The following is a 27,730-nucleotide window of genomic DNA, read 5'->3' as shown; positions in this document are numbered from 1 at the left end:
AACGAAATATTTAAAAAACTAAATCCAAAGGGAAACTTAAACCAACCTCTTTATTCAATTATTTGAAGTAACCTAGAAAAAGTGAAGCATTACAAGGTAACTGGGTATTTCTGAACATGTATTGGTCTACACTGGGTAGGTCTATGAAGGCACTTGGAAGAACCAACAAGCATGAACAGATCAATTCTAGCATATTCTTCTAATATAAATACTAAAAGACATGCATTGAGGCAGTGGTGAAAACACAGAATCATCTTCTGGAAAATCTTCAATGCCTTTGCCACGTCACATCCCTGTTCTGCACCTTTTTTGGAGCACACACAGTCTCCTGTCTTCAGGGCTGTAGGTTATTTAGACCCAGTGAGATACTGCATCCAAAGCTTCCCATAGGCACTTAATTTTTTTTTTTTGGATAAAAGGACCTGTTGGTCAGATTGTCAAAACCGTTAAAAATTAATCCATTCTTCTTCCATTAAAATATAACATTTGAGTTAAAAAAAAAAAAAAAAAAGCTACATTTTAAACCTTCTTGCATTAAGCAAGAGTTCGAGCAATGGCCTGAGATGCCCAGGACCATTTTTTTTTTTGGTAATATATCAATGTTTTCTACTTGGTAAAAAAATACAGTAGTAAAGTCTTGAGGTATAACCATAAAAAAAAAATACTTTTTGCAGGAAAGCAGGTTGCTTGGTTGGCCTTGGCTGAGGGCTTTTCCCTCCTTTCATGCAGTGACAGTTTTCTGGGTCTGAAGTTCTTCTGGGTGCAAAGATTGTTGATTCCTTGAAACTGGGAGGGGAGTTGCTATTTCCTTGCTGCAGGGGGAAAAGGGTAGTTTTAGTGTGTCAAGCAGCCATCAGAGAGTCACAAGGGGGTGGGTTTTGGGGTGGGTTTTACCTCCAGGGCAGTAGGGATAAACTGCTGTTATTCCATAGAGGTGGGATCGCTGCTCTGGAAGATACTCATCGGTGAAGGAGCCGGTGTCTTTATTTACAGCTATCACCCCATCCCTGGGGAAAAAAGGGGGAGAAGTGCTTTATTCATCTATAAACCTTGGTATTCTCCCCCCCTCTCTGTGTGCATTTAAGAACAGAGGCAGCTAAAAAGATTGGTCTGAACACCTGCAGGACAAGTGGAAAGAAATCTGCCCCATAAAAGCTCCCTCCAGCTCATTCAGTGCATTTCTCTCCGGTGATGCAGCCACAGAAAGAGCCTTCCAAGGAGAGATTATCTCCCTGAGAGTCTCCTCCAAGCGTGGCAAGCACTTAAGTGTTTGTTGTAATCTAAGATTTGATGGGAGTTTTGAGAGCTTCCAGCTGGAGTGGGAACAGAGGCGAGTTCCTGGTGCCGAGGCCTTTGGGTGTCGGGGCAGAGGGAACGGCTGAGGACAGAATCTCTGCTTTGCCCTAATCTAGATTTGGAGACTTGGGCCAAGTTTTAGTTTAAAAAAAAAAAACAAAACACCACTATTTCTGTCCCTCCCAGAGTGCTGGGGCTGTGTCTAAACAACTCTGTGCTGAGATTTACAAGCGGGTGTTGCTGAACCCACGTTCAGCTTTCTAGAGACCCACGACAGCTCTGGTGAGGCTCCAGGACTCGGGAGCAGGCTGGGGACAGCCTTTGTTTTCCCCCTCTGGCACAAAACCCCTCCAGGCTGCTCTCAGGGAATCATGGAGGCTGGCTCCCAGCTGTTGGAGGGAGCTCAGCATTCCCAGCCACGCAGGGAGTGGCTTTTTCCCCCCTCACCGTCTCCAGTCCGTGTGGTAGAAGTGGTTGGCGTAGCTGATGATGCTGAAGGGGTAGTTGAGGTTGTTCTGGATGACACGCCGGCCTGTGCCATCAGGGAATGTGCATTCCAGGTGCTTTGTGCCTGTTCGAACACAAGATATTTATCATACCACAAAAAAACACCCCAGCAAATACGTTCTTTGTATTTCATACAATCATAGAATATGCTGAGTTGGAAGGGACTCCCAAGGATCACCAAGTTCAACTCCTGATCCTCCACAGGACACCCCCAAAATCCTACCATGTGCCTGAGAGCCTTGTTTAAACACTGCTTGAGCCCTGTCAGGCTTGGGGCCAAGACCACTGCCCTGGGGAGCCTGTTCAGTGCCTGACCACCCTGTGGGTAAAAAAACCTTTTCCTAATTTACTACATTTGGAAACAGCTTTTAAGCCTAAGGATGTAGAATCATAAAATCATTTAGGTTGGAAAAGCCCTCTGAGATCATCCAGCCCAACCACTCCCCCAGCACTGCCAAGGCCACCATGTCCTCAAGTGCCACATCCACATGGCTTCTAAATCCTTCCAGGTATGGAGGACTCCACCACTTCCCTGGGCAGCCTGTTCCAATGCCTGACCACCCTTTCCATGAAAAAATTTCTTCCAATATCCTACCTAACCCCCCCCTGGCACAACAGGAGAGCTCACCTTACCTGCATCCGCCCAACACAGCAGCTTGGAGAAGGGGTCAAACGTCAGGCCATTGGGCAAACCAATGTCTGTGTGCACCAGGACCCTCCTGTTGGCTCCATTGACAGTGGAAGTTTCGATTTTGGGAGCTTCACGATTCCAGTCCGTCCAGTACAGGTTTCTTGGGAAATAATGCACAAACAGGACACAGAACAGTAAGTGGCAGGACATTATCCCTTCATTTGGTTCTTGTCAGGAGCAAGGCCTGGTTTTCCCCTTATCAGTGCCTGAAACATCTTTATTTGATTAGGAAAATATCCCTGAAAGCAAAGCAGAGGAATATCAAACATGTTTATGACCCAAACTGCAGCTCCCAGACGAAGGCGAGCCTTAGGAGTAGCACATTTTGTATCACAACAGCACCCTGGAGGCACAGCTTGTGTTTCCAAACGCCAGGAGCGTTTCAGAGCTTTCAAAAATAATGTCCATCCTGATACTGAAACAGCAGCTCCAGCCAAATCCTGAATTACCAAATAAAAGCGTGGCCGGGGAACAGAGCCAACCCCTCCTGCGGGGTGTGCGGCGCAGCAGAGCCGCTCCCAGGGTCAGGATGGGGCCTTGGCGCGGCCGCATCTGTTCGACCCTTGCACCTGGTGTCCAAATCCCTCGGGAACTGCCGCTGCTCACCCTCGGACGGGGTCCACGGCGATGGCGCGGGGGTTGACGAGCTCGGTGTCGAAGAGCACGCGCCGCTCGGAGCCGTCCAGCCGCGCCCTCTCGATCCTGTCCAGCCCGCTGTCGGTCCAGAACATGGCCCGGCGCAGGTGGTCCACGGCCAGGCCCTCGGGGCTGATGAGTCCTGCCGGGGGATGGCCACGCTCAGCGGCCCGGGAAGTGCTGCTCCGGGACCCCTCAGAGCCCCCCACGGCCCTCCTGACCCGACACCAGGGAATGGGAGCGCGGATGGAGGAGCCCAAAGCAGGACAGTCCCGGAGCTGTGACCTGCTGATGTGGCTTTGGGGCAGGTGTCACTGGGACGGGGACACACCTGAGTTGATGATGGTCTCTGGCTCGGCCCCTGGCTCCAGGCTCGCCCGGCTGATGGTCCGTCCGGCCACATCTGTCCAGTAGATCATCTTCTCCCGGCAGTCATAGTCAATCCCCACCACGATGGAGCCCTGGCAAGGTTGGGAGAGGGACACGGGGTGAAATCCTGCCAGGAGGCTCACTGAGCATCCTTATCCCACCAGCTGGCAGTGGGAGCTGCCCGGCGCAGGATGCAGCAATAGGCAATGACACTCAAATCCCATTTTTTCCAGCAAAACCCAACTCTGACGGGTTCCTACTGCACCCTCCCAGCAGAATCCTGCAGCAGAGGATTTTAGGCCAGCTGGTGCAGGCACACACCCACAGCCAGATGGATTTGAACCCTTTGCCTCAAGGCGAGGCTGCTCCAAGAGCAAAGCCAGCCACAGGAATGACCTTCAGGATGGGGAGAGGGAATACTTGGCAAAGTGTTTAATTCCCTGGGGTATAGGGAGGGTCGTGGCCCAGCTTTCAGTGTTCCTCCCCCTTGGTCTGGCCTGGCTGGAGATGCACATGGTCACATTCCAAGAGGAGTCCGAGGAAGGGAAAAGACAAGGCTGCAGTAGAGCCGTGCAGCTGGAAGCCCAGGGCCATGACCTACTTTGGGGAGCTCTGGAAGCACCCAGGACCCTTCCCTTTGTGGGCAGTCCCAGGTCTGGGACCTGTCCTGCCTCTCTGCTGGGGATGAGTGGAGGGAGAGGTGAGAACGCTCCTCCTCCACAGAATCCCTGAATGGTTTGGGTTGGAAAGGACCTCAAAGCCCATCCAGTGCCACCCCTTGCCATGGGCAGGGACACCTTCCACCACACCAGGTTGCTCCAAGCCCTGTCCAACCTGGCCTTGGACACTTCCAGGGATCCAGGGGTAGCCATAGCTTCTCGGGGCAACCTGTGCCAGGGCCTCCCCACCCTCCCAGCCAGGAATTCCTTCCCAATATCCCATCTAACCCTGCTCTGTCAGTGTGAAGCCATTCCCCCTTGTCCAATCACTCCAGGTCCTTGTCAAAAATGCCAACTCAGCACAAAGTCAGCACAGCCAACGTCCCCACAAAACAAAATCAACCTTCAAGAGGTGACCCCCCCCCAAACCATCAGAGCTCAGACAAGTGGTCCAGGGAGGTGTGAAACACGGAGTGGCAGCACCAGCCTTTCCCAAACTCCCTCAGGTATTCCCACACCCCGCCCCCATCCCCAGGGATACCGTACATGCAGGGAGAGCAGGGTCTTGGCCGCCTCCTTCTGCAGCCTCGTCCCGTTGAGCGGGAGGTATCCAATTTGCTGCCCCTGAGCATAGAGCAGGAAGGTCCCCGTGGTCGGTGGGGACACGTCGGGCCGGGGCGAGGGCCGGACGGTGGGCGGCGCGACGCTGGGGAGACCTGACACGGGAACAGCGGGAACAGGGAGGGAGAGATGGCTCAGGGAGACACGGCTCAGCTCCACACCCGGGAGCAGGAGCGAGCAGGAGGGAGCAGGGGCCAAATTGGGGCGCTCAGCTCTTACATGGCGGGGCGGTGCCGGGCTCCGAGCGCGTTCCCTGGATCTCCCTGCCGCTCTCGTCCACGCACCAGCAGTACCCGCTGTCCCCGTGGCACTGCAGCGGGGTGAAGTGTCCCTGGGGGTCGCACTGGGGCACGTACTGGTCGCTGCGGGGGCTGCCCCCGTAGTGCTCCAGCAGGCTCTGCCGCCAGCGCTCGCACATGCTGGGTGGCCGCTCCGTGGGCTCTGGCACAGGGAGGGGAGGACCACAGTCACCCCCCATATGCGAGCTCGGGGGGCTCAGGGCTTTGCCACAGCCCTGAGTCCCCCCTCTCCTTGCTGGGTGCCCCCTCCACGCTGAGGATGCCCCCCCCGGGCACTGACCTGGGCTCCCGCAGCGAGGCGGGGTGGTGCCGGGCGCCGTCCGTGTGCCGGCGATCTCCTGCCCGGCAGCGTCCACGCACCAGCAGTGCCCGGTGCTGCCGTGGCACTGCAGGGGCCGGTACCGACCCTCCTCGTCGCACTGGGGCACGTGCCCGTCGCCCACGGGCGAGGGTCCCGGTGGCACCTCCCGCGGGTACATCCGCGCGTGCTCGCAGGGCGTCAGCTGCTGGATGGACTCTGCCGGCAACAAATTCCCCCAGCCCGGGCTCAGGGGGTGCCACACAGCTGCCCTGGACCCACCTGGCACCTGGGTTTGGCCCCACTTCACCCCAGGCTCTAGGGGCACCCCTTGGGCCAGAGGGGCTGGGGCTGCCCCTCTCTGGCCCCCTCGACACCCCGTAGCTGTCCCCTCCATCACAACTAGACACAGGAGGTGTCCCCATGGCTAGTGCAGTGTAACCCCATGGGCCAGGGTGCCCTAAACACCCAGGAGCCCCCCATGTACCCAAGCACCCATATGGCAGTACCCTGCCCCCAGGCCATGGCAGTGAAGCCTCCAGCCGGGTAGTTGGGCAGAGGGTCACAGAACTATTAGGGTTGGAAGGGACCTCTGGAGATCATCCAGTCCAACCCCTCTGCCAAGGCAGGGTCACCTGGAGCAGGTGACACAGGTGGGTGTGGAACATCTCCAGAGAGGGAGACTCCACGCCCTCCCTGGGCAGCCTGTTCCAGTGCTCTGACACCCTCAGTGGAAAGTTATTCCTCGTGTTGAGGTGCTGGGTTTTAGATTGTGGCCATTTAGTTTGTGAGTCCCCTCTGCTGTGGCCCCGTTGCCCCCACACTGCTGGTGCCTGGGACAAACTGGCATGCCACTCAGATGCCAGAGGGATGCCAAACGATCCGACCCACGTCTCCTCTCCCCTCTGAGTGCAGTGGGGTGTCACTGACCTGGGCTCCCGCAGCGAGGCGGGGTGGTGCCCGGTGCTGTCCGTGTGCCGGCGATCTCCTGCCCGGCAGCATCCACGCACCAGCAGTGCCCGGTGCTGCCGTGGCACTGCAGGGGCCGGTACCGGCCCTCCTCATCACACTGGGGCACGTGCCTGCCTCCCACGGGTGAGGGTCCCGGTGGCACCTCCCGCGGGTACATCTGCTCGTGCTGGCAGGGTGTCAGCCGCTGCGGGTTCCCTCCCGCCACTGGAAACCCAGAAAACAGGAGAGTGAGGCCAGGGAAGCTGCCCCGGGCAGAGAGGGCATGGAGGCGAGTGGGCACCCTTACCATACGTGCACCGGAAGCCGTCACCCTCATAGCCGGGCTGGCACCGGCAGGTGAAGGAGCCCGGCGTGTTGTAGCAGGTGGCGGCCGGGTGACACGGGTTTTCAGCACACTCATCCACGTCTGTGCACAGGGAAGAGGGGATCAGCCGGGACAGGGCGCCCCGGCAGCTGCAGGGTGTGGGAGCCCCGCGGTCCCTCCCTCACCCACGTACCGGAGCAGTGGATGCCGTCGCCGGTGTATCCCGGGAGGCACTCGCAGCTGGGGCAGCCATCGCCGCGGGACAGGCACCGGGCACGGCCCCCCGGCGCACAGGGGTGCCTCCCGTCCTCACAGGGGTCACTCGCCGGGGCCAGTGCTGTGGGAACAGGTGAGGGAGTGCTAGGGGCATGTCTGTGGGGCATAGGAGTGGGGGAGACCCCAAACTGACCCCAAACTTACGCACACACGCCTGCCCGTCCCCCACCGGCCGGTACCCGCCGCGGCACTCGCACTGGTGGCTGCCCGGCACGTTCAGGCACACGGTGAAGGGGCCGCACCGGCTCAGGCCCTCGGCGCACTCGTCCACGTCTAGAGGAAGGGGGAGAGAGCAGGCACCCGGTTTTGGAGTCTGGGTGCTCCTGGTCTTGGGGGGAATGTCCTGCCCCACACTGCCCACCCCACATCTGCCACATCCTCCATCCCCACGCTGCTCCTGGAGCGCTTCCCCCGGGAATCCCAGCACCCTGCCTCAGTTTCCCCTCATATCCTTGGTGAAGCCCCAGGAGATCATAAGTGCTGCAATGCCGTGGCACATCCCAGCATCCCAAATGTCAGTGGTCACCACAGTGCCTGAAGGGTGACAGGGTCCACCAGCCCCCCTCCAGTGCCCACCCCCAGCCCCGCTCACCTCGGCAGCCCCGTCCGTCTCTGCGGTACCCGGCCGGGCACTCACACGTGTAATCCATCCCTGCTCCGGGCTGGCAGCGCGCCGGTGCCTCGCACCCGTGTGTGCCGTCATGGCACGGGTTCACCGCGGGATTCCCGGCACCATCTGTGGGCACAGAGGGATGTAACGGGGGAAGAAGAGGTCTGGGAGACACAGGGAGTGACCATTCCCACTTGTATCTGATGCAGGCATCACCGCAGCACCCATGCAGGGAACCACGGCCACACCACCCACTGCCACCCTGGGTTCAACCCCACCATGCCAGGAGTGCTGAGGCTCAAGCTGCTTCAAAAACAGAATCACAGAATAAGCTGAGCTGGAAGGGACCCACAAGGATCATCAAGTCCAGCCCTCAGCCCTGCACAGGACCATCCCCAAGAGTCACACCATGTGCCTGAGAGGATCATCCAAATGCTTCTTGAGCTCTGGCAGCCTTGGGGCCGTGCCCACTGCTCTGGGGAGCCTGTTCAGTGCCCAACCACCCTCAGGGGGAAGAACCTTTTCCTAATATCCAACCTAACCCTCCCCTGACATAACTGCAGGCCATTCCCTCAGGTCCTGTCACTCGTCCCACAGAGCAGAGATCAGCGCCTGCCCCTCCTCTGCCCCTCAGGAGGAAGTTGTACCTGCAACGAGACCCCCTCTCTTTTGGCTGTTTTTGGGCAAACCGAGTGCGCCGCACTTCGGGAGCGGGCAGGAGAACCCGGCATCCCTTGGCTGGGGGGGTGGTACCCTGGATTAGCACCCTGGGGGTGGGTGCTGGCGCTCACCTTGTGCTGAGCCAACACGGGCAGCCAGGGCGTAGCGCAGGACGTGCTCCTGGCCGTCGTAGAGGGCGAAGGCACGTGCCACGCTGAGCTGCTGCCGCGCGGGCAGGTGGGAATGGGAGCACCCGGAGAAGGTGATGTTCTGCCGCAGGCGGTAGGACAAGGTCTGGTTGGCTGTTCCCGCGGCCACGACGTATTCCCGCTGGCCCGAGGACGTCACAGCTGCCGGACGGCAAGGAAAACCCCGTGGGATGTGGGAAAAACGGCTGCAGCGTCGCCGTGTCTCGGGCGGTTTTGGGGCACGCAGGGACGGCATGCGAGAAACTGAGCCCAGGTGGGCACAGGTCTTACCTGAGCTGGAGTAGTAGTAGAGTTCCTTGTAGGGAGTGACGTGGACGGTGACGTTCTCCGGCAGAAACGGCACCTCTCCCTGGATGTGCGTCTTGAGGCTCAAGTAATTGTCCGGCCCCAGGCCCTCGGCTGTCTGAGTGACCTGGACCGTCTCCCCCCCAGGGTAGAAGGTTACCTCCAGGCTCTGGGTGAATTCAGCACCTGGACAGGAAAAGGAAACAGGCATCATTTTAAGGATTTTAGGATTTTTAGGGGCTACAGCCCCAGGGTATCCCTCCCCACCCTTCCAGCACACCCATGAGGTGGAAGACCCACATGCTGGATACCCCTGTGTTGCTCTCCCTGCAGACAGCAGCACACATGAACATCCATCAGAGCTGTTCTGGGAAACCCACCCCAAAGATACCATTCCTGTTCCACATCACCATTCCAGGACCCCAAATGCAGCTCCAGTGCATGGGGGGCTGAGCTCCCCAATGCAGCCCAGCACCCCCAGCTCACTCCCCTCCTTCCCCCAGGCTTTAAACGGCTCCAGGGACTGGAGAAGATCGCTCTGCTCCTCCTGCCCATCCCGCACAGAGGAACCTGGGGAGGCTGGAGGAGCCTCAGAGCTGCCCTGAGCCCCTTATCACCCATCCCAGGCCACACTTCACTCCCGAGGAGCCACGTCCCTCGGAGCGATAGCGCATCCCGGATCCCAGCTCACCGGTGATGCTGAAGCCGTTCTCGGAGCCGGGCTCCTCCAGGGCGAAGAGCCAGGCAAAGAGCCCCCCGACGGGCAGGAGGGGCAGGAGGGCACGGGCAGCGGGCTGGGGCACCCCGCTGATGGCCGTGTAGGCTCTGCCGTCGCTGCCCACGATGTAGGCGTGCAGGTCCACGTCCTGGAAGCGCACGGACGCCCGTCCCACCGTCAGGCTCCCGCTCACCTTCCCGTTGAGGCGATGCACGGCCCCTGGGCAGGGAGACGGGCACCCCTGGCAGTGGCCACCCAGGCAGGGACCACCCATCCCCGCCGCCCGCCCCGCGTACCTTCGGGCAGGCACTGCCGCCCGTTCCCGTAGAAGGTGGCCCGGCAGTGGCAGCAGAAGCCGGTGGCGTAGTCGGTGCAGAAGGCGTGCGGGGAGCAGCGCCCGTGGTGCTGGGCACAGGTCTCCCTGCTGGAGGCGCTGTAGGTGAACACTGGGGGCAGGGGGAAAAGGGTTGGGGACACGGTGACAAAGCCACCCCTCGCCAGAGGGCCTTGCCTTCATGGCCCCCAAAACACCGCTGGGAAACAGGCCAGCTGGCAGCGGTTCCCAAGGAAGTCACCCAGGATGCAGAGAAGCGGTGGAGGGTTTGGAACCTGTTGCCTGATTTCAGGCGGATCTGACAGAGGGCAGGAGATCAAATTCCTGGGTATTTCTGGGAGACAGCCGGCTGGGGACGGGGCTTTGCTCCCCCAGGCACGTGCCACGGTGGCTCCACAGCTGGCTCGGTGGCGGGGAGGGCGGAAAGGCCAACCCTGTCCCTGTGCCAGGACCTGCCCCCTGAGAATCCCACCCCACGAGCTTCCACTGGCAAACCCAGCAGGCAGGGTTGTATGGCTCCAGCAGCCCCTTGGCAGTAGGATTTGGCCGGAGGGAGAGGAGCTGGAAGGGCAGCAGCTTTGCAGGAGCAACTCCAGCCCATGCTCGCTCCAGCCCCGGCTGCTTGGGAAGGGACAAACTTGCAGCGAGGGGCCTTTTTTAGGGAGCCACCCGCCACGAGCCATCCCTGTTCGGTCATTGTCCCCCTTTGGTCACTGTCCCCGCTGGGTCATTGTCCCCATAGGGTCATTGGAAGGGCTGTGGCCACTCACCATCGGGGTTGAAATGCACGTCCTCCTCCACGCCGACGCCGTGGTGCCCGGAGCTGTAGGAAGAGGGGTTGGCAGAGTAGCTCTGCCGGGTGTCACCGTCCCCGTCGGGGTACAGCCGGCGGCTCCGCTCCTGGGCGTCCCTCCTCTCAGGGACAAAGCCCAGGAGCACTGGGGTGCGGGATCCATGGCTGGGATGCTGTGCTGGCAGCTCCGTGGATGCGTGGTCACCATGGCTGTAGAGCGTGTGGGTGTAGTCGGGATCAGGATGCACAGGGAGGCTCTGTGGCATTCCAGGACCAAGTCCCTCACTGCCTCCTGGCTCCACATGGTCCACGCTGCCCACACGGAAGACCCACACTCCAGGTACCCCTGTGTTGCTCTCCCTGCAGACAGCAGCACACATGAACACCCATCAGAGCCGTGCTGGCAAACCCATCCCAAAGGTGCTCCTGCTCCACACCATCCCTCCAGGACCCCAAATGCAGCCCCCCCCAGCTCATTCCCCTCCTTCTTCCAGCCTTTAAAAGGCTCCAGGGCAGGGAGAAGGTGACCCTGCTCCCCCGCCCATCCCACAGAGCCCCCCCGGCACCAACGCACCGCTCCAGGTTCCTCAGAGTCTGCTCGCTGCTGGCCAGGCTGTGGAACAGCCCGTCCCTCTTCGGGTCGTCGCCGTCCCCCCAGCTGAAGCCCACCCTGGCTGGCAGCTCCAGCTGGACGTTGTAGGACTCCTTGGGCCGCGTCCCCAGGAACTGGAGGCCGCCGTCGGGATAGAGGAAGATGGTGTAGGTGTCCTCGTCGCTGTAGGCTATGACTGTCTGGAAGGTGTTGAGCTGCCAAAGGGAGGGCGGGATAGATGGATGTCATGGAGGGGCAGGAAGACCCCAGTGGAGGACTGAGATGGGGGTGGAGACCAAGGATGTGACTGGCAACTCCCCACACACCACAGCGCAGGGAAGCACCCCAAAAGAGCCCTCCATCAGAGAGCACATCTATGGAGACAGGCTGGAAGAGCTGGGATTGTTCAGCCTGGAGAAGAGAAGGCTCTGGAGAGACCTTAGAGCACCTCCCAGTGCTTAAAGGGGCTCCAAGAGAGTTGGAAAGGGACTGGGGACAAGGGACTGGAGGGACAGGACAAGAGGGAATGGCTTCCAACTGCCAGAGGGAAGGATTAGATGGGATATTGGGAAGAAATTTTTCCCATTGAGGGTGGTGATGCCCTGGCACAGGTTTCCCAGAGAAGCTGTGGCTGTCTCGTCACTGGAAATGTTCAAGACCAGGTTGGATGAGGCTTGGAGCAACCTGGTCTAGTGGAAGGTGCCCCTGCTAATGGCAGGGGGTTGGAATGAGATGATCTTTAAGGTCTCTTCCAACCCAAATCATTCTATAATCACCCTGCAGAGACCTCCTGCTCATGCACAGCCAGAGCCCAAGTGCAACATCCTGGCAAGATGCTCAGCATCCTCCCAGGACCCCATGGCACAACCAGGCCACCCCCTCCATGCAGGGGTGTCCCTTGGAGCTGTCACACAGGGAGGTGACAGCCCTGCACCATGCCCAGGAGCATCCCTGGCCATGTAACCCCTGCATCGAGCTGGTGCTGAAGCCTGGGAGCCCCTCACTGCTGTTTCCCTCCCCCTGACAGCAGCAGCCTCCCCTTCGTCCCATCAGCGCCGGAGGAAAACCCGCACCCCCCGCTTCTCCCGGAGAACAATTTTAGCCTGGTTTCCTCCGGAAAAAACACGCCTGTGTTCCCGGCTTCCCCACACCCATACGTCCCGCTATAGGCACGCTGGCCGCCTGCCCTGCCAGCCCTGCGAGCCTTGGGGCCGTGCCAGGGAGCGGGATCACGGCAACAACCCACGGATGGGGAGCCTGCGGAGCCAGCCCAGCCCTCCGGAGCCGCCGGAGAATCCACACACGCGCACCGTGGTCACCGCAAAGGCGGAGAATCCAACCCCACACGGCTCCTGCTGCCCCAATAAATAACCACGAGCGGGCAGCGGCAGCAGCAGCCCTTCCCAGAGAGCCGCTGGAAGCAGCACACAGGGAACGGCGCCCGAGCGAAGGAAAAGTGATTAAACTCCCAGTTCCCCCCTCCCCGGAGCAGCGGGAGGGAGGGGTGGGGGCTGCCCCCGCGCCGTCCCCACAGCGCCAGCCCCGATTTTGGGGTCCCCGGGGCACCGCGAGGTTTCCCGGCAGCCCCGCGGGATATAAAGAGCCTTGTTGTGCACGTCGCACACTCGGGCAATTCAGAGACCCCGAAAAGGCGGCCAAAAAGTTGGGAAGGGGCGGGGATAACCCCCCCACGACCAACACCCGGGGCTGGATTCCTCCCCCACGCAGCCAAATCACAGCAGCAGCTGCAGGGCTCGTTTCGCCTTGTGGTGGGTGGCGAGGGGGGGAAGCGATGGGTGACATCGATGTGCTGGGATGGAGGGAAGGAGGGGGGGGCGGGGGGAAGCCCCCGGCTGCTCCCGGCAAAGAGCTGCAAAGGGCAAATTCCAGCCCAAAAGGGCAAGTCTTGCTTCTGCAGAAGCGGGGTCAGCTCTTGTCCGGCTCTGCAGCCCGGGAAGGCGTCGCTGCAGGGACCAGGAATGTGTCCCAAGGAGCTGGAGGGGACAGGGCGCTGCCACAGCGCTGCCAGACCCCCCATCTAGGCAGGACCCCCAAAGCAGGGGTCTGGGGACCCCCTACACCCCCACCTTAACCCAGGTTTCTGCTTTTGAGGCTCAAAAAGGATGAGCTGTTACTTTTCAAAGCGGGGGGGGTAAAGGCTTCGGAGTCAATCCTGGTTCCGAGCAGCAGGAGGGCAGCGTTTCCATAAGTGCCACATTTGATAAGAAAAAAAGTGGGAGGTTTTTAGCAGTTTTGTCTAAGGGGGAGCTCAGCAAAGCACAGGCACAAGCTGCACTTCGGCAAGTCTTGAATGAAGCTTTCCCCGGAGCTGCTCGTTTCCAAACAAGACCAGTTTCATTTTAAAACCTGAGCCAGCTTCTCAGAGAGGGAAAAAAAAACCCCAACAATTGGGAAGAGAAAAGAAGAGGAGGCTGCATTTTCGATGGCCGGGAGGTCACTGCGAGGCCCCTGATGGCATCTCTTCAGCTGCTTTCCCAAGTTTTAAATTAGAGGAAAAAATGTGCCTTGTTTCCTTCCAAACCTCGGTTTCTTCCCCTGCTTGGCTCCTCTCTCAGCAACCCGCTCCCGAAGGGCCCCGGAGCGGGGGAATGGATGGTAGGGATGGCTCCTGGTGGTCCATGGGGACCTGCTGGCTGCTGATGGGCTTCGGGATCAGCCCACCCCACCACAGCTAGAGCCTGTCACCCATCACACAGCCCTGGGTATCCATCACCAGTTTTCCTCTTGCAGCTCATCATATCCAGCTCGCTCCAAGGAGTCCATCCTGCTGGCAGAGTGTCACTGTCACCTCCTCAGCACATCATCAGCCCGGTGTGACACCTCATGTCCCGGCATTTTCGGGGAAAGGCAGCGCTGTAGGTCCACCCACACGGGAGCCCTTATCAGCCCCGTGGGTGGAGAGCACAGGTCACCTCCCCGACCTGGCAGACCACCTATGAGCTTGTTTTCCAGGCACAAAATCAACCCATCGTGGAAACTTTGAAACCAGTTCCTCGCCAGCAGCATAATCAGCACGGGGGCAGAAGGAAGGACCAGCCCCGAGCCACTGGCAAAGGTCAGGAGCACCATGGAGCTGAGCCACGGCTTCTCCCAGCTGCCCCTGCAAATCCAGAGCCACCAGCACTGGAGAGCTTCGCCTGAAAAGAATCACTGAATCCTGGAATGGTTTGGGTTGGAAGGGTTCATCTCATTCCACCTCCTGCCATGGGCAGTGACACCTTCCACTAGACCACATTGCTCCAAGCCTTGTCCAACCTGGCCTTGAACACTTCCAGGGGCAGCCCACAGCTTCTCTGGGCAAGCTGTGCCAGGGCCTTACCACTCTCCCATCCAAGAATTTCTTCCTAACACCTAATCCAGTCAATTTGAAGCCATTCCCCCTCATCCTGTTACTCCAGGCCCTTGTACAAGCACCTCCAACCACGGAGCTGAAGGCAACCTCTAAACCTCTCCTGCCCACCAGCAAAGCCAAGAGCTCCACCAGTGCCACAGCTCTGAGCAGAGAGAAAAAGCTCCCCTGGTTCTCACCCAAGGATGGATGGATGGACCCACCATCCAGAAAGAAGAGACTGAGCGTTTTGGGTGCTACACGAGGAAGACTCATCCTCCCATGACATGCAGGATGGGAATCCAAGCTCAGCCCGTTGGCCTCACCTTTGTGGAGGGTTCGGTGTCCTGGGGGAGCTCCTGGTAAGCACCCACATCCTCCCAGGTGGCAACGAAGGCATTGGTGGGCACGAAGGAGCCGGCAGTGCGGGGGAACCCAGCCTGGATGTATCCCATAGCCCGGTCCAGCAGGTCCGGAGAGTCATCTTGCCGGTAGTAGATGTTCCCTCTGTCCCCGGAGGTGTCGAGGTCGGCCAGGAAGGGAGCGATGACAGGGAAGTCTGTGGGGAAATCGTCATCCACGTACTGGGTCTCCCTGGGGAAATCCTGGGTGGAGATGACCCCGTTGGTCCCCACCTGCAGGGAGAGCGGGGCAGGGTGCTCAGGAGCTGCAGAGGTGCCACCACCCCCGGTCCCCCCGCCGTGTCCCCCCCTCCTCGGGGGAGTGAGAGCCCTGAGGCCGCGTGGCCCCATCCGGCCACGGGGAGAAAACAAAGACCTCGGGCTTCTCCATCCCCCAGGGAGCTGCAGCTCAGGGGCCATCCCAGCTGCGGCCGCTGCTGGCAGGAACAGCTGCGAAGGAGAAAGCCCTCTTGTTCCTCCGCAGCCGGAGACACCGGGAAGGGGGCAAATGGATGGAGGAAAGGGGTGGATGGAGAAGAGACACGTGAGGTGGGACGGCAAAGAGGCACACGGAGGGGCAGGGTTGGGGGGGGGAGGAGGAAGGGGTTGAGTGGGAAGCAGGATGGAAAGACGGAGGGGTGAAAAGCCAGAAGGAGAGAGGGATGGTGGGACAGAGGGATGGAGAGTGGGAAGATGGAGAGACACGGAGGGATGGAGGGAGAAGGGGATAGAGTGTGGAGAGACGGTGAGGGGGGATGACGGAGGGACAGGGGGAGATGATGGAGAGGAGGAAGGGGGGCTGGGAGGAAGAGCGGCCGGGGGGAAGGAGGGCAGGGGAGGGGAGAGGGGAGCGGGGAGCGGGGCCGGGGCCAGGCGGGACTCACGTAGAGGCGGCGGGCGGTGCGGCCGTAGAGGCGCAGGGCGCGGCGGAGCGGCACCGCGGGCGAGCTCTCGTCATCCCCGGGCCGGAGCCGGGCATCGCCGCGGGCCGGGCCGTGCGGGAGCAGCCCCGGGCGGGGCAGGGCTGCCCCCACCGCCAGCACGGCCGCCAGCACCGCCGCCACCGCCCGCATCCCGCCGCCGGCCCGCGGGACCCCCCGACGGCTCCGAGCGCACCCGACGGGGCGAACCGGAGCGCAGGGACGGAGCGGAGCGGAGCGGGACGGACCCGACGGGGCAGCCCCGGCCCGGCGGAGGGAACCGGAGCCGGCGGGGCGTGGCCCGGCAGGGGTGTGGCCAAGCCGCGGCCGAGCCGCCATTGGACCCCCTAACCCCGGCCCCGACCAATTGGGACTCATCCCAAAATCCGTCCCGGGTCGCAGTCCCCCCCCCTCCCGCAACCCCCGCATCTCCCGTGCCGGTACCGGCAACCCGGGGAGGAACCGGGTACCACAGCGGCGCTACCCCGAGGGGGCATCCAAGGAGGGCATCCCTGGGGGGGTCTCCTCCCGGGGAAGGAAAGTGGGATCCCTTCTTCGTGCCCCGGCGCCCCCCGAAGCCCCGCACCCCCCGCCTCGCTGCAACGCCCCCGGGGCCGGGCCCGTATCCAGCGGGGTCGGGCCCGGGGCCGCGGCGTGGGCGGGAGGCACTGGCCGCTCCCCGCTCTCTCCCTCGGATCCCGCTCCCTGGAGCCGGGAAGAAACGTGACTCCTCATCCACAGGGGACACGCGGGGGAGGACAGGGACAGCCACCGGCCAAAATGTGTCGTACAGCTCCACTGGCAAGTTGTCAGCGAGAGGCCCCCCACGCACGCACGGCCGGGCGCGGGGTCACCGCTGTTTATCCTTTCTCAATCCCATCATCCATCATCCCCGCCCGGAGAGGTCTGGAGTGACCAGTGGGTCCAGGAGGGGTTCCCTGCCTTTGGTTCGGGATGTTGGGGTGGGAGCACCCACAGCGGCGGAGGAAAGGACGAGCTCAAATCCCAGGCAGCTGGACTCAATGAGTACCCCTGGAAATCCGGGCTGGGAGCAGCCAAAAGCTCCACTTCAGCTTCCTGGAGCGTTTCCCACTTCCCTGGCCTGGAGTATTGCATCTGTCCCGAGACATATACATGCCCGAGGAATGCCAGATAACAAGGAGAGAAGTGTCAAACCCCTGTGGGCTGTCGAGAGAAATAAATCAGGGACACATTCATGGCATTCCCGACAGGAATCCTCACGTGGGAAGCAGCTGGACACCCTCCACCCCCTCTATTGCAGTGACAGGGATTTATCACTGTGGTTCCTGTCCCCTCCATCCTGGGCAGGGTGTAATCCACTGCATCCCGGTCATCCTGGAAAGCAGCTCCCAGCCATGCCGGGCCCAAGCTGTTTGGAAGCCCGGCTGTCCCAGGGAATGTGACCGTGGGGGTCACATCCGGAGAGGCTGCTGCCCTCTCGGCTGCAGGCAGCTGGCTGGCTCCAGCCCTTGGAAGGAGTCGCTCTGCCTGGCCATGGAAAACCATTAGGGCTTCGAGTGGGGCCCAGGCCAGCTGGACACAATCCGCAGCCTTCCAGGAGTTCCCCGTGCCAAAAAGTGTCTTTTCTTTGAAGCTCAAACACCTCCCAGGGCTCTCCAGGGAAAGTGGGAGCTGTGAGGGGCCGGCAGCCCCTCTACCTGGTGAAACCCCAGATGGGATGTCCCTCACATGGAGAATAGTGGCATTTGGTGGCAGGGGCAGAGGGAGCAGGAAAGAGGGGAGGGAAAGGGAGGACAACCTTGTTGCTCCAAGGGATGTTTGGGGGCTGTTGAAAATACAAACCACGGGCCCTGAGGATCCACAGCAAATGGGAAGGAGGAGCTGCCAGACTTTCTGCAGTCTTTAGGATGCTAAAAAGTACCTTTTCCCAACTTTCTGAGCCAAACTAGCACCAGTCAGTTAGAAAAGAGGCAGCTGGGAAGAGCTGGACTCATGCCTTGGCCTTTGGAGCAGAGTCCTACTGCCATGGGCATCCCTGTGGCTGTGGGAGCAGCTGGAAGCCTCGGTGGGGATGGGGATGGAATCAGGGATGGTTTACAGGGGTGAGGAAGAGGAAGGGGACAAGAATGGGGATGAGGATAAGGATGGGGATCATGAAGTGGATGCTGTCAGGGATGATGATGGGAATGGGGATGGGGACTGGAACAGATAGGGATGGGGATGGGCATTGGAATGGGGATGAACATGAAAATGGGGACAACAGTGAGGATGGTGATAGGGATGGGGATGAAGATGGGGAAAGGGGCAAGGATGGGCATAGAAATAGTTCTAGAAATGGAAATGGGAATGAGGATGTGGCTGGTTACAAGGATGGGGATGAGGATAAAGATGGGGATGGGGACAAGGGTGAGGATGGGGATAGGAATATGGATGGGGACAGGGAGAGGCTGTGCTCACCCACACCATGTGCTGGGAAAGGAGGTGCTTGCAGGGACTGATCCCTGTAATCACTTCCATGTGCCCTGGCAGAGCCTTTGGCTGCAGGGTTCATCCCTTCCCATAGCTGGGGCATAAAAAACCAATCAACAGGCATTTACTGGGCAGCATTTCGGGCAGAAACAGATGTGCTGAATTTGGAGGAGATGGAGGATGTTCTGTGGGACGGGGCTGGGGATGGATCTGGCCTGACCTAGAAGCACACACACACACCCCCACCCCGGACACTCCCAACTCTCTCTGCTAAAATGGGAAAACCAGGACAAACCACTCCTCATGCTCCTGCCAGATGTGACTGCCGAGGGGGGCTGGCACCTCCCTGCCCTGCTGAAGGCTCTTCCTCGCCCTGGGCTCCCAGCGAGGAGGAGGAAGGGCAGAGGAATCCCTGGTGAAAAGGCTGTTTCAGGCAGGAAATCCCGGCAGCCTCTTCCCCAAGCCTGGCAGCCCAGGGATCGCTGAGCTGCGGCCGGCAGGGACGAGGGAAGCAGCAGGAAACGCGGATCTCTCCTGGGGCAGACGGGAAAGGAAGCGTGATTCCCGGTGATGGGAGCGGGGCTGGGGAGTGCAGCAGAAAGCAAAGGCTCACAGGATGCACCGGGGCCGTTCGGTGTTTCGGGATGTTTGGGGAGGAGCAGGGGTGGGATGGGAGCAGGGCTCTGTCAGCACTGTCCCGTTGCCAGCTGGGTTAGTGGGTCACAGTAATAATGCCCTTGGAGCGTTTCTTCTCTTGGATGCTGGAAACCAGTCCTGCTCAAGGTCAGGCTATTTGGCAGGAAGGGCCACAAACCAGTGGCTTGAACATCCCCCTGGTCCTGGCAGGAAAGGGCTCTCACAGAGAGGGGGTTGTGCACCCCTGAGCTCCCTGGATCAGCACACACGAGCGTTTTGGCTTCATGGCCCAAGAAAGAGAGATGTCTATGGGGTTCTCCCTCATAGAATCAGGGATTTGTTTAGGTTGGAAAAGCTCTCTAGGATCACGGAGTCCAACCATTCCCCCAGCACTGCCAAGGCCACCACTGATCCATGTCCCAAGTGCCACATCCACCCAGCTTTTAAATCCCTCCAGGGACAGAAACTCCTCCACTGCCCTGGGCAGCCTGTGCCAGGGCTGGACAACCTTTTCCAGGAAGAAATTTTCCCTAATATCCAATCTAAACCTCCTCTGGCACAACTTGAGGCTGTTTCCTCTTGTGCATCACTTGTTATGGGGGAGAAGATCCCGACTCCCACCTGGCTACAGCCTCCTGTCAGGGAGTTGTAGAAAAAAAAAATCCCTCCATCCTTAATAACTGGAATCTGTTGGATAAATTCAGCCAAATCTGACAGCAGCATCTCTGAGAACCTATAAAACCAGACAAAAGGAGGAGAGACCCCATTAAGTGCCCCCTTGCCCCAGAAGTTGGGCACAGCCTTCGATTTGAGCTCAACCCTTACGAGCCATCTGAGAATCCACAATTGGTGCCCAGCTTTCCAACAGCAGGAACAACCCCCTGTCAAGGACAAAAAGGGAATCACTGGGTGGCCGTGCCCCTCCCGTGGGGTGGCTCTGCTTCCCTGCGGCCGTGTTGAGGGATCTCTTCCTCTGGCTCCATCCCTGGCTCCTGGCTGGGCTCACTGCCTTCCCTGCGGCTGTTCCCTTTCCCAGGAGCATCCCACTGGGTGTTGACAGCAGGGAAGCTGTGGCAGCAGGGCAGATTCCCACCCAGCTCTCAACATCTCCATTTTTGGGAATGGTTCTCATTAACTTTGGTCTCGATTCCTTGACTCGGCTTCGCCTCATGACTCACCACCTTCTCCCTCCAGCCCACTGCAGGGACACCCTTCCTGGGGGGTCCAGGGATGGACCAGGAGGCACGTCAGGACTTGCTGAGGTGCATCCTCAGGGATATCCACCCCTGCTGCAGGTGATTTCCACACACAGGCTCCATCCCACATGCTCCGGCTGCCACCCAGCTGCTCAGGGTATCAGAGGGGTTCTGGGAGAGAGGCTGTACTTATGGAGAACTGGGAAGATGGAGTGTGGACCACTTGTGTGCCCATAATATGGAAAACTAGGTTTTTATAGAAAGAGGAGAGTTTTTTGGCCCTGGGTGCTTTGGACAGAGTAGAAACGTGGGAAAGTGGTTCACTGCATGGAGAGAAGGAAGGCCAGGCTGGATTGGGCTTGGAGCAACCTGTTCTAGTGGAAGGTGTCCCTGCCCAAGGCAGGGGTTTGGAATGAGATGAGCTTTAAGGTCCCTTCCAACCCAAACAATTCTAGGATTCTATGAATTAAAGCTGCTGAGTCCTCCCAGCTGGAAAGTGGAGCTCGGATCTCCCGGCACCCCGGGGAGCTGAAGACTCACGGGATGGAAACACCTCTCCCACATGGAAAAGCTTTCTGAGACATCTGAGCCGCAGCCCAAAGGATTGCTCCGGGTTTCAGAATGTATTTTAAGGTAAAGAGGATTTTTTTTTTTTAATCTCTGGAGCTCTCCTTCCTTCCTTCCTCTCTCTAAATATTGCTGCAAACTGTTTTTGCTACGGCAGCTGCCGGATGAGCCGGCGGATCCCTGGGAGCCCCCCGCGCTGCCCGTGTTCCAGGAGCTCGGCACACAGCTCACAAATGTGCCTGACACTGACTGATTCCTGCTCCCTGTTTCCCCCAAGATTAGCCACAAGCTCCATATTTGGTCCAGGCTCCAGCAAATTCCCTGGCAGAGGGGATTTCATCTGCCAGGCAGAGCAGCCCGGAGGGGTTTGTGCTGGGGCTGGGAGCGTCCCTCCGGAGGGAATGGATTCATGGCAAAGATAACATCAGCCCAGGTCCAGTGTTTCCAGGAGTCCTGTGTTTTTCCTTGCAGCACAAAGCACAGCAGACACAGATTCCCTGGCCCCATCACTCTTGATAGCATAGAAACACAGAATTCCCTGAGCTGGAAGGGACCCACAAGGATCATTGATCCAACTCCTGGCCCTGCACAGGACACCCCAACAATCCCACCCTGTCCCTGAGAGCCTTGTCCAAACACTCCTTGAGCTCTGGGAGCCTTGGGGCTGTGACCACTTCCATGGAGAGCCCATTCCAGTGCCTGACCACCCTCTGGGGGAAGAACCTTTTCCTAATATCCAACCTAAACCTCCCCTAACACAGGTCTGATCCTGCCCCATCCCGGGGCTCTGATCCCGACACACCCTGGGCTGAGCTGCTGCAGCTTTGAGGCTCTTCTCTGGATGTTTATACCCTGAATTAAGAGTTTTCTGCAGAATGAGGGTTTATTTGCTGTATGGATTAGGTACTCCTGAAATCTGCCCAGCTTCTCCCTGTCCAGGGGTGGTAGGCAGGGAGCAATAGAATCCCAGAATAGTTTGAGTTGGAAGGGACCTTAAAACTCACCTCATTCCACCCACTTGCAACAGGCAGGGACACCTTCCACTAGACCAGCTCCCAGGGGAGCTGGGACCCCGTGGCTTGCCCTGGGAGCACCATCAGAGATGGGGTTCAGCCCTTCCCGTGGCTCTAACAAATCCCAGGCTCTCCCCAAAACCTCTTTCCAGCTCATCTCTCCTCGCCTGACCTCCCTGGGCCTCCAGCCCTGACCCCTGCAGCCCCCGAATGCTCCGGGGTGACTAATCCCAGCAATTAGCCTCGTTGCCTGCTTTATCTGCTTCCTGCCTTTGTCTCCCACTGACAGCCTCTCCGAGCAAACATGCTTTTAGCCACATTTTCCAGGCTCTGGCTCTCCTGCCAGCCTTTGTCCCGCGGAGCTTCTCCGGGCTGGGTGAAGAGGTTATTCTCCCCCGACACGTGCCCCTTCCATCTGCTGTGACCAAAATCCAGCCCCCAGCAGTGCCGAGGTCACCCGGCCCCGGCAGAGGACAGAGCAGCTCCCACTGGAGGCGGGAGGATTTGTTCTTTAAATTGAAGACGGATGCAGCCCCGGCGGCGTTCCATGCTGAAAGGGATTTTAGGGCTGAGCGATCCGGCTAAACAGGGACAGAGGGCTTGGGGTAGTTAAAATTCAATGGGAAGCAGCAAAACACATGGGCAGCACATTTGGGAGCGACCTTCTCCGCCCAGGCCACTCCTTGGGACAGGCTGTGCATCCACAGGGGAGCTCTGCAGACCCACGGAGATTCAGAGGGTTGTAAGTCCTCACACATGTGGGCTTCACCAGCCTAAAGCAGTGAGCCAGCCTGCTTGCATTTAATTATTGTTGTTTTCCCTGCTATTTGATTTTTTAGTTCGGGATCCTTCTCCCCCTAAAGTGAGCTTCAAATTCTCCTGGGATGTTTCCCCCTGCAGTGAGGAAGGAAGAAGGAAGGAAAGAAGGCAGGAAGATCATAGACTAGGAGATCACAGACTCCTAGAAGGGGTTGGATTGGAAGAGACCTTAAAGCTCACCCAGTTCCACCCCCTGCCATGGGCAGGGACACTTTCCACTATCCAAGGTTTCTAAAAGCCTCTTCCAGTCTGGCTTTCAACACTTTCAGGTATGGGGCAGCCACAGCTTCTCTGGGCAACCTGTGCCAGGGCCTCCCCACCCTCCCAGCCAACAATTCCTTCCCAATATCCCATCTAACCCTGCCCTCTGGCAATTTGAAGCCATTCCCTGTGTCCTGTCCCTCCATCCCTTGTCCCCAGTCCCTCTCCAGCTCTCCTGGAGCCCCTTTAGGCCCTGGAAGGGGCTCTCAGGTCTCCCTGGAGCCTTCCCTTCTCCAGGTCAACCCCCCCAGCTCTCCCAGCCTGGCTCCAGAGCAGAGGGGCTCCAACCCTTGGAGCATCTCCGTGGCCTCCTCTGGACTCGCTCCAGCAGCTCCACGTCCTTCTGCTGTTGTTCCCCAGACCTGGAGGCAGCTCTGCAGGTGGGGTCTCCCGAGAGCAGAGAAGGAAGAAAGAGAGAAAGAAGACGGAAAAAGGGAGAGGAGGGAAGCCAAGGAGCTGCGGCTGCGGGATAAATCGGGCAGCGCTCGGCAGCGCTGCCGGGTGGGGAAGGATGGGATGGGGCGGGGAGCGGGACCAGGTCCCGCGTCCCGGCGATTCCAGCGATCCCGGCTGCCCGCTGCCGCCGCCTGCCGCCCGCGCGGGGCTCAGCACCGGGACACGCACCCACCGGCCGGGACACGCACCCACCGGCCGGGACACGCACCCACCGGCCGGGACACGCACCCACCGGCCGGGACACGCACCCACGGAGCAGCGGGACCCCTCGCTGTGCCCCCGCACCCCCCAGTGGTCCCTGCTCACACCCACGGGTGGCACAGCCCGGCACCCACAGGTGACGATCAGAGACAACCCAGACATGCACACACCTGAACACTCACACACGCACAGTTTTCCTTTCCCCTTTCCCCTCTCCTTTCCCCTTTCCCCTCTCCTTTCCCCTTTCCCCTCTCCTTTCCCCTTTCCCCTCTCCTTTCCCCTTTCCCCTCTCCTTTCCCCTTTCCCCTTTCCCCTCTCCTTTCCCCTTTCCCCTTTCCCCTTCCCTTTCCCCTTTCCTTTCCCCTTCCCCTTTCCTCTTTCCTTTCCCTTCCCTTTCCCCTTTCCTTTCCCTTCCCTTTCCCCTTTCCTTTCCCCTTTCCTTTCCCCTTTCCTTTCCCCTTTCCTTTCCCCTTCCCCTTTCCTCTTTCCTTTCCCTTCCCTTTCCCCTTTCCTTTCCCTTCCTTTCCCCTTTCCTTTCCCCTTTCCTCTTTCCTTTCCCTTCCCTTTCCCCTTTCCTCTTTCCTTTCCCCTTCCCTTTCCCCTTTCCTCTTTCCTTTCCCTTCCCTTTCCCCTTTCCTTTCCCTTCCCTTTCCCCTTTCCTCTTTCCTTTCCCCTTTCCTCTTTCCTTTCCCTTCCCTTTCCCCTTTCCTTTCCCCTTTCCTCTTTCCTTTCCCTTCCCTTTTCCTTCTCTCTTTCCTTTCCTCTTTCTTTTCCTCTTTTCTTTCCTTTTTCATTTCCTTTTCTCTTCCCTTTCCTTTTTCCTTTTCCTTTCCTCTTTCTTTTCTCCTTTCCTTTCCCTTCGCCTTTCCCTTCCCGAAACTTCCTTTCATTTCCTGAAATTTCCTTTCCTTCTTTTCGTTCCCTCTCCCCCTTCAACTCACACTTCCTCCTCATCTCAGGGGTGATCCCCTCCCACTCTCCGTCCCGGTGCCCTGATCCCAGGCCCTCTCCCCTCACTCCCTGCACACACCGGCACCCTCCCTACTCCCACCCGTGCCCCGGATCCCGAGAGTCACCCGCCCCGTGACTCTCCCTTGGTTGCGCTGGAAACGCCACCGAGCCCAAAACACTTTCCTTGCCCGTTCCGGTCATCCCACAGCTGGGACAAACCCTGCTCCGGGCAGGGCTTGTGCAACTGGGAAGCGTTGCTCCATAGCCCCCTTCCTGCCCCACGCCTTCCCACCCCGGGGCTGCTTTCTTTCCCGTTGTTTTCCTCCCCCCGGCAGGATGCAGCCCCCTGAAACGCAGCGGGAGGAGGTGGCTGCAGACCCTGGACCCTCCATGGGATGAGCCCGCAGCTCTCAGCAGAATTCCCAGCTTCCCAGGGCTCTTTTATCCTCTGGGACGAGCCCGCTGCAATAGCACAGCTGGAAACAATCGGCAGGATTTCACCCGGTGACTCAGAGCGGGTCTGTTGTCTTCCCAAATCCGAGGGACCGAGCAGCCCCCCAAAACTCCCCTGTCCTGGGGACACTGTCACAGTCAGGATGGGGGGACGCGGAGGCCAGACCTGCCTCTATCCGTCAATTTAAATCAGGATGTTCGGGTGTGTTTAAGATGCCAGGTGCATCTTCCCAGCAAAGAAATCCCACAGCTCTCCGAGGAAAAACGCCGGGGTATCACCACCGTGGGGGTTCCCCGTCCCTGTGTTCCGATCCCAGGACACGGGCCCCCGGCTGCCTCCCCAACATGTCAGTGCATCATTTGGACAACGGGAACACCCACCCGCCCACGCCAGGGAGGTGTGAATCCCCAAATCCCGCCGCCTGGAAAGAGTGAAAGGCTTAAAGCCTTGGTGGGTGTTTAGTCTGGGGAAACCGGAGCTGGGGAAGACGTGGGAAAAGGACACTGGGGAGGGGAAGGCGATGCTCTGGTTCCCAGGAAGGGGAGAAAGGCTGGGATGAGTGAGGAAGCACCAGCCGGTGTTAATCCAGTGCTCCCGGGGAGGGCAGAGCTTGGCTCTTCTCCGCAGGACTATCCCAGCCTTGTTTGCTCCTCGTGCGAATATCCAGGACGAGCTGCCAAAGCCGCCGTTCCCGGCCAGCCGCATCCCTCCATCCGGCTCCCGCCGCTGCCAAAACCCTTCCGCGTCTAACGAGCTCTAAATTAGGTTATTCAGACAGTGCCACGAACGCTTCCAAAGGGAGCGCTGAGCTGGAGGAAGGCGAGAAAATCCCAGCGCGGCCGCCCCGGGCTGTGCCGCTGACAAAGAGCAGGCGGGCACGGCTTCTCCGGGCGGCAGCGGCTCTTTGGGAATAGCCTGGCTTGGCAAGAACAGGGAAAAGCGGTGGAATAGGCACCCACTCTCCACCCGTCACCGCTGGCTGGCGAGGAGAAGCCGTAGGGAGCCAGCAAGAGTTTTGGAAAAAAAAAAAAACAACCCCAACCTAAAATTCCTTGTGGGTGCTTCAAGTTTTTCCAGCTCCTCATTTGTTTCTGGGTTTTGTGGCTGCTTTTTCTTCCGCTTTGGGTTGTTTTTATTCTGGACTGTGACCGGCGAGAAGGGGGTCACGTCGGAAGCGTGACGGACGGGAGGGATTCGTCATACGGGGTGATGAGACTTTCTCAAAATCGTTTTCCCCTCCCCAAATAGCTGCAGTTTATGCAAATGAGCCCAAAGAAAAGGGGACGCGGTGCATCGGGCTGCCCACGCTGGGTTCTCTCCCCGGGGAGGTGGAGGAGGGAGATGTCTGCGGTTCCACCCCTGGCTGAACACCTATCCCGGCTCCGAGGGGGATCCATCCCTCACCACAGAGGAGGATGGTCGCTGTGGCCAGCTCTGCTCAGCGTCAGACCCTCCAGCAGGTGGGGAAGGAATTGGAATCAGGTGAAAGCCTGCCCCTGCCAGGCTGCTCTGACACCCCCAGCCACATCTGCCCTGCATGGCTGTCTCTTGTGCCTGTACCCAGTGCCTTGGAGGCATGGTCAGATAGTCCCAAAAAGCCTTCTCCATGCCAGGCTTTCCCCATCGAGCAGTGCAAGGACAGGAACAGTAACATCACCTGGTCCTTTGGAGTTTCCAGCCACAGATGGTGCAACAAGGGGCAACGCCCACTTCCAAAAGGGGCTATTTTTGTCACAGTTCTTCCTCCTCCTCTCGTCAAGCAACCCATTTCTGCTGAATTTGGCCTTCTGGTGGCTGTCAAGGAACTTCCCAGTGGTGGTGGAGACACCCAGCACTTGGGTCTCTTCTCCATCAAAAGAGATGCAGGAGTGTGAAGTGTCAGTGCTCAGCTGGAAGCACATCCCTGGGATCACCACAGAATCCCAGAACGGTTTAGGATGGGAGGGACCTTAAAGCCCATCTCATTCTATACCCCTGCCATGGCCAGGGACACCTCCTGTTATCCCAGGTTGCTCCAGACCCTGTCCAACCCGGCCCTGAACACTTCCAGGGATGGGGCAGCCACAGCTTCTCTGGGCAACTTGGGCCAATGCATCCTCCCTGGCACTTGGAGCACTGCAGCAGGGCTGGCACTAACTACTCCAGGGATCAGGACAGGCATTGTCCTCCTGGTAAATCAGCTCTCCAGAGGTCTGCTTCCCAATCTTCACCCTGGGGAAAACCTGAGGGATCCCACCACATCTTCCCCCTGCTCCCCACTTCTGGGATCACCCCAGGGAGCTGACAGCAGTTGGTGGGTGCTGCTCCAGGACCTGGGATGCTGGGCCAGCTAAAGAAGGCAGAGGGTGTGTTTTCCAGGCATCGTTTTGGGGGATATCACTCGGATTCCTTCCCAGAGCTGGTTGAACTTCCTCTCCCCCGGGGCCCAGGCAGGAAGCAGCTCCTGGGTTCACATTCAGCCCTAGTGAGGGCAGCACTTCAACACCAACCGTTGTCCAGAGCTGAGCTGCAACGAGTTTTACCTTCCAGAACTGGGACTTTCACTGGGACAGCCACAAACAGTCCCTGCCCTCTCTTCCAGAGAAGTCACGAGTTCCCTTCATGCAGTGTAAGAACTGCAGCCCATCACTAAAACATGCCATGCTGATGTCTGGCCCCTTAGACTTCCTTTCCCACCCCTCCTGTCATCTTGATACTTCCCTGTGCTTCGTGTACACTCATCCAGCGTAGCAAAGAGGGGCCTGAAAGCAGACAGGCAGGGTTTCATGCTTATTCATCATCACATGCATCCTGCAAGGTGGTGTGTGTGTTGTGCAGTGGAGTTTCTGTGGTTAGAAAGGCCTCTGCTTTTCCTGGAAGAAACTCTGGGGGCTTTTCCTGCAGTTTTCTGGTGGGACAGAGGAGCACTGACGTGGGCTGGGGTAAC

General features: G+C 59.1%; 2 protein-coding genes across 2 annotated transcripts in view; both read right to left on the bottom strand.

Moving 5' to 3' along the window:
* The window catches only part of LOC116788859 (maestro heat-like repeat-containing protein family member 6), a 946,858-nt gene that overhangs the window by 583,717 nt on the left and 335,411 nt on the right, over window positions 1–27,730 (bottom strand). The gene's annotated exons all lie outside the window — the stretch shown is intronic.
* Window positions 32–15,952, bottom strand: NID2 (nidogen 2). Its single transcript, XM_032692034.1, has 22 exons — window positions 15,764–15,952; window positions 14,805–15,113; window positions 11,112–11,344; window positions 10,515–10,897; window positions 9,707–9,856; window positions 9,384–9,629; window positions 8,678–8,878; window positions 8,330–8,548; window positions 7,521–7,664; window positions 7,073–7,201; window positions 6,846–6,989; window positions 6,635–6,754; window positions 6,307–6,552; window positions 5,359–5,595; window positions 4,999–5,220; window positions 4,705–4,874; window positions 3,462–3,591; window positions 3,101–3,272; window positions 2,437–2,594; window positions 1,744–1,867; window positions 895–1,007; window positions 32–812 (listed from the first exon to the last, which is right to left on the bottom strand). The coding sequence occupies exons 1-22, from the start codon at window positions 15,950–15,952 to the stop codon at window positions 802–804; spliced, it is 4,050 nt and encodes a 1,349-aa protein (XP_032547925.1). The 3' UTR covers window positions 32–801.

The sequence above is a fragment of the Chiroxiphia lanceolata genome, chromosome 6 (assembly GCF_009829145.1).
Source record: "Chiroxiphia lanceolata isolate bChiLan1 chromosome 6, bChiLan1.pri, whole genome shotgun sequence".
In the NCBI taxonomy this organism is placed as follows: Eukaryota; Metazoa; Chordata; class Aves; order Passeriformes; family Pipridae; genus Chiroxiphia; species Chiroxiphia lanceolata.
Note: the sequence above shows the minus strand (reverse complement) of the source record. Positions and strands in the feature narration are given on the sequence as shown.

What these genes read in the sequence shown, in the direction of transcription:
- NID2 (XM_032692034.1), bottom strand. Translation starts at nt 15,952, where the DNA reads ATGCGGGCGGTGGCGGCGGTGCTGGCGGCCGTGCTGGCGGTGGGGGCA. An exon ending in CGTGCATTTCAACCCCGATG is followed by an intron (nt 9,857 to 10,514) that starts GTGAGTGGCCAC and finishes CCCTGCCCCCAG; the next exon opens with TGTTCACCTACAGCGCCTCC. An exon ending in GCCGTGGACCCCGTCCGAGG is followed by an intron (nt 2,595 to 3,100) that starts GTGAGCAGCGGC and finishes TTATTTCCCAAG; the next exon opens with AAACCTGTACTGGACGGACT.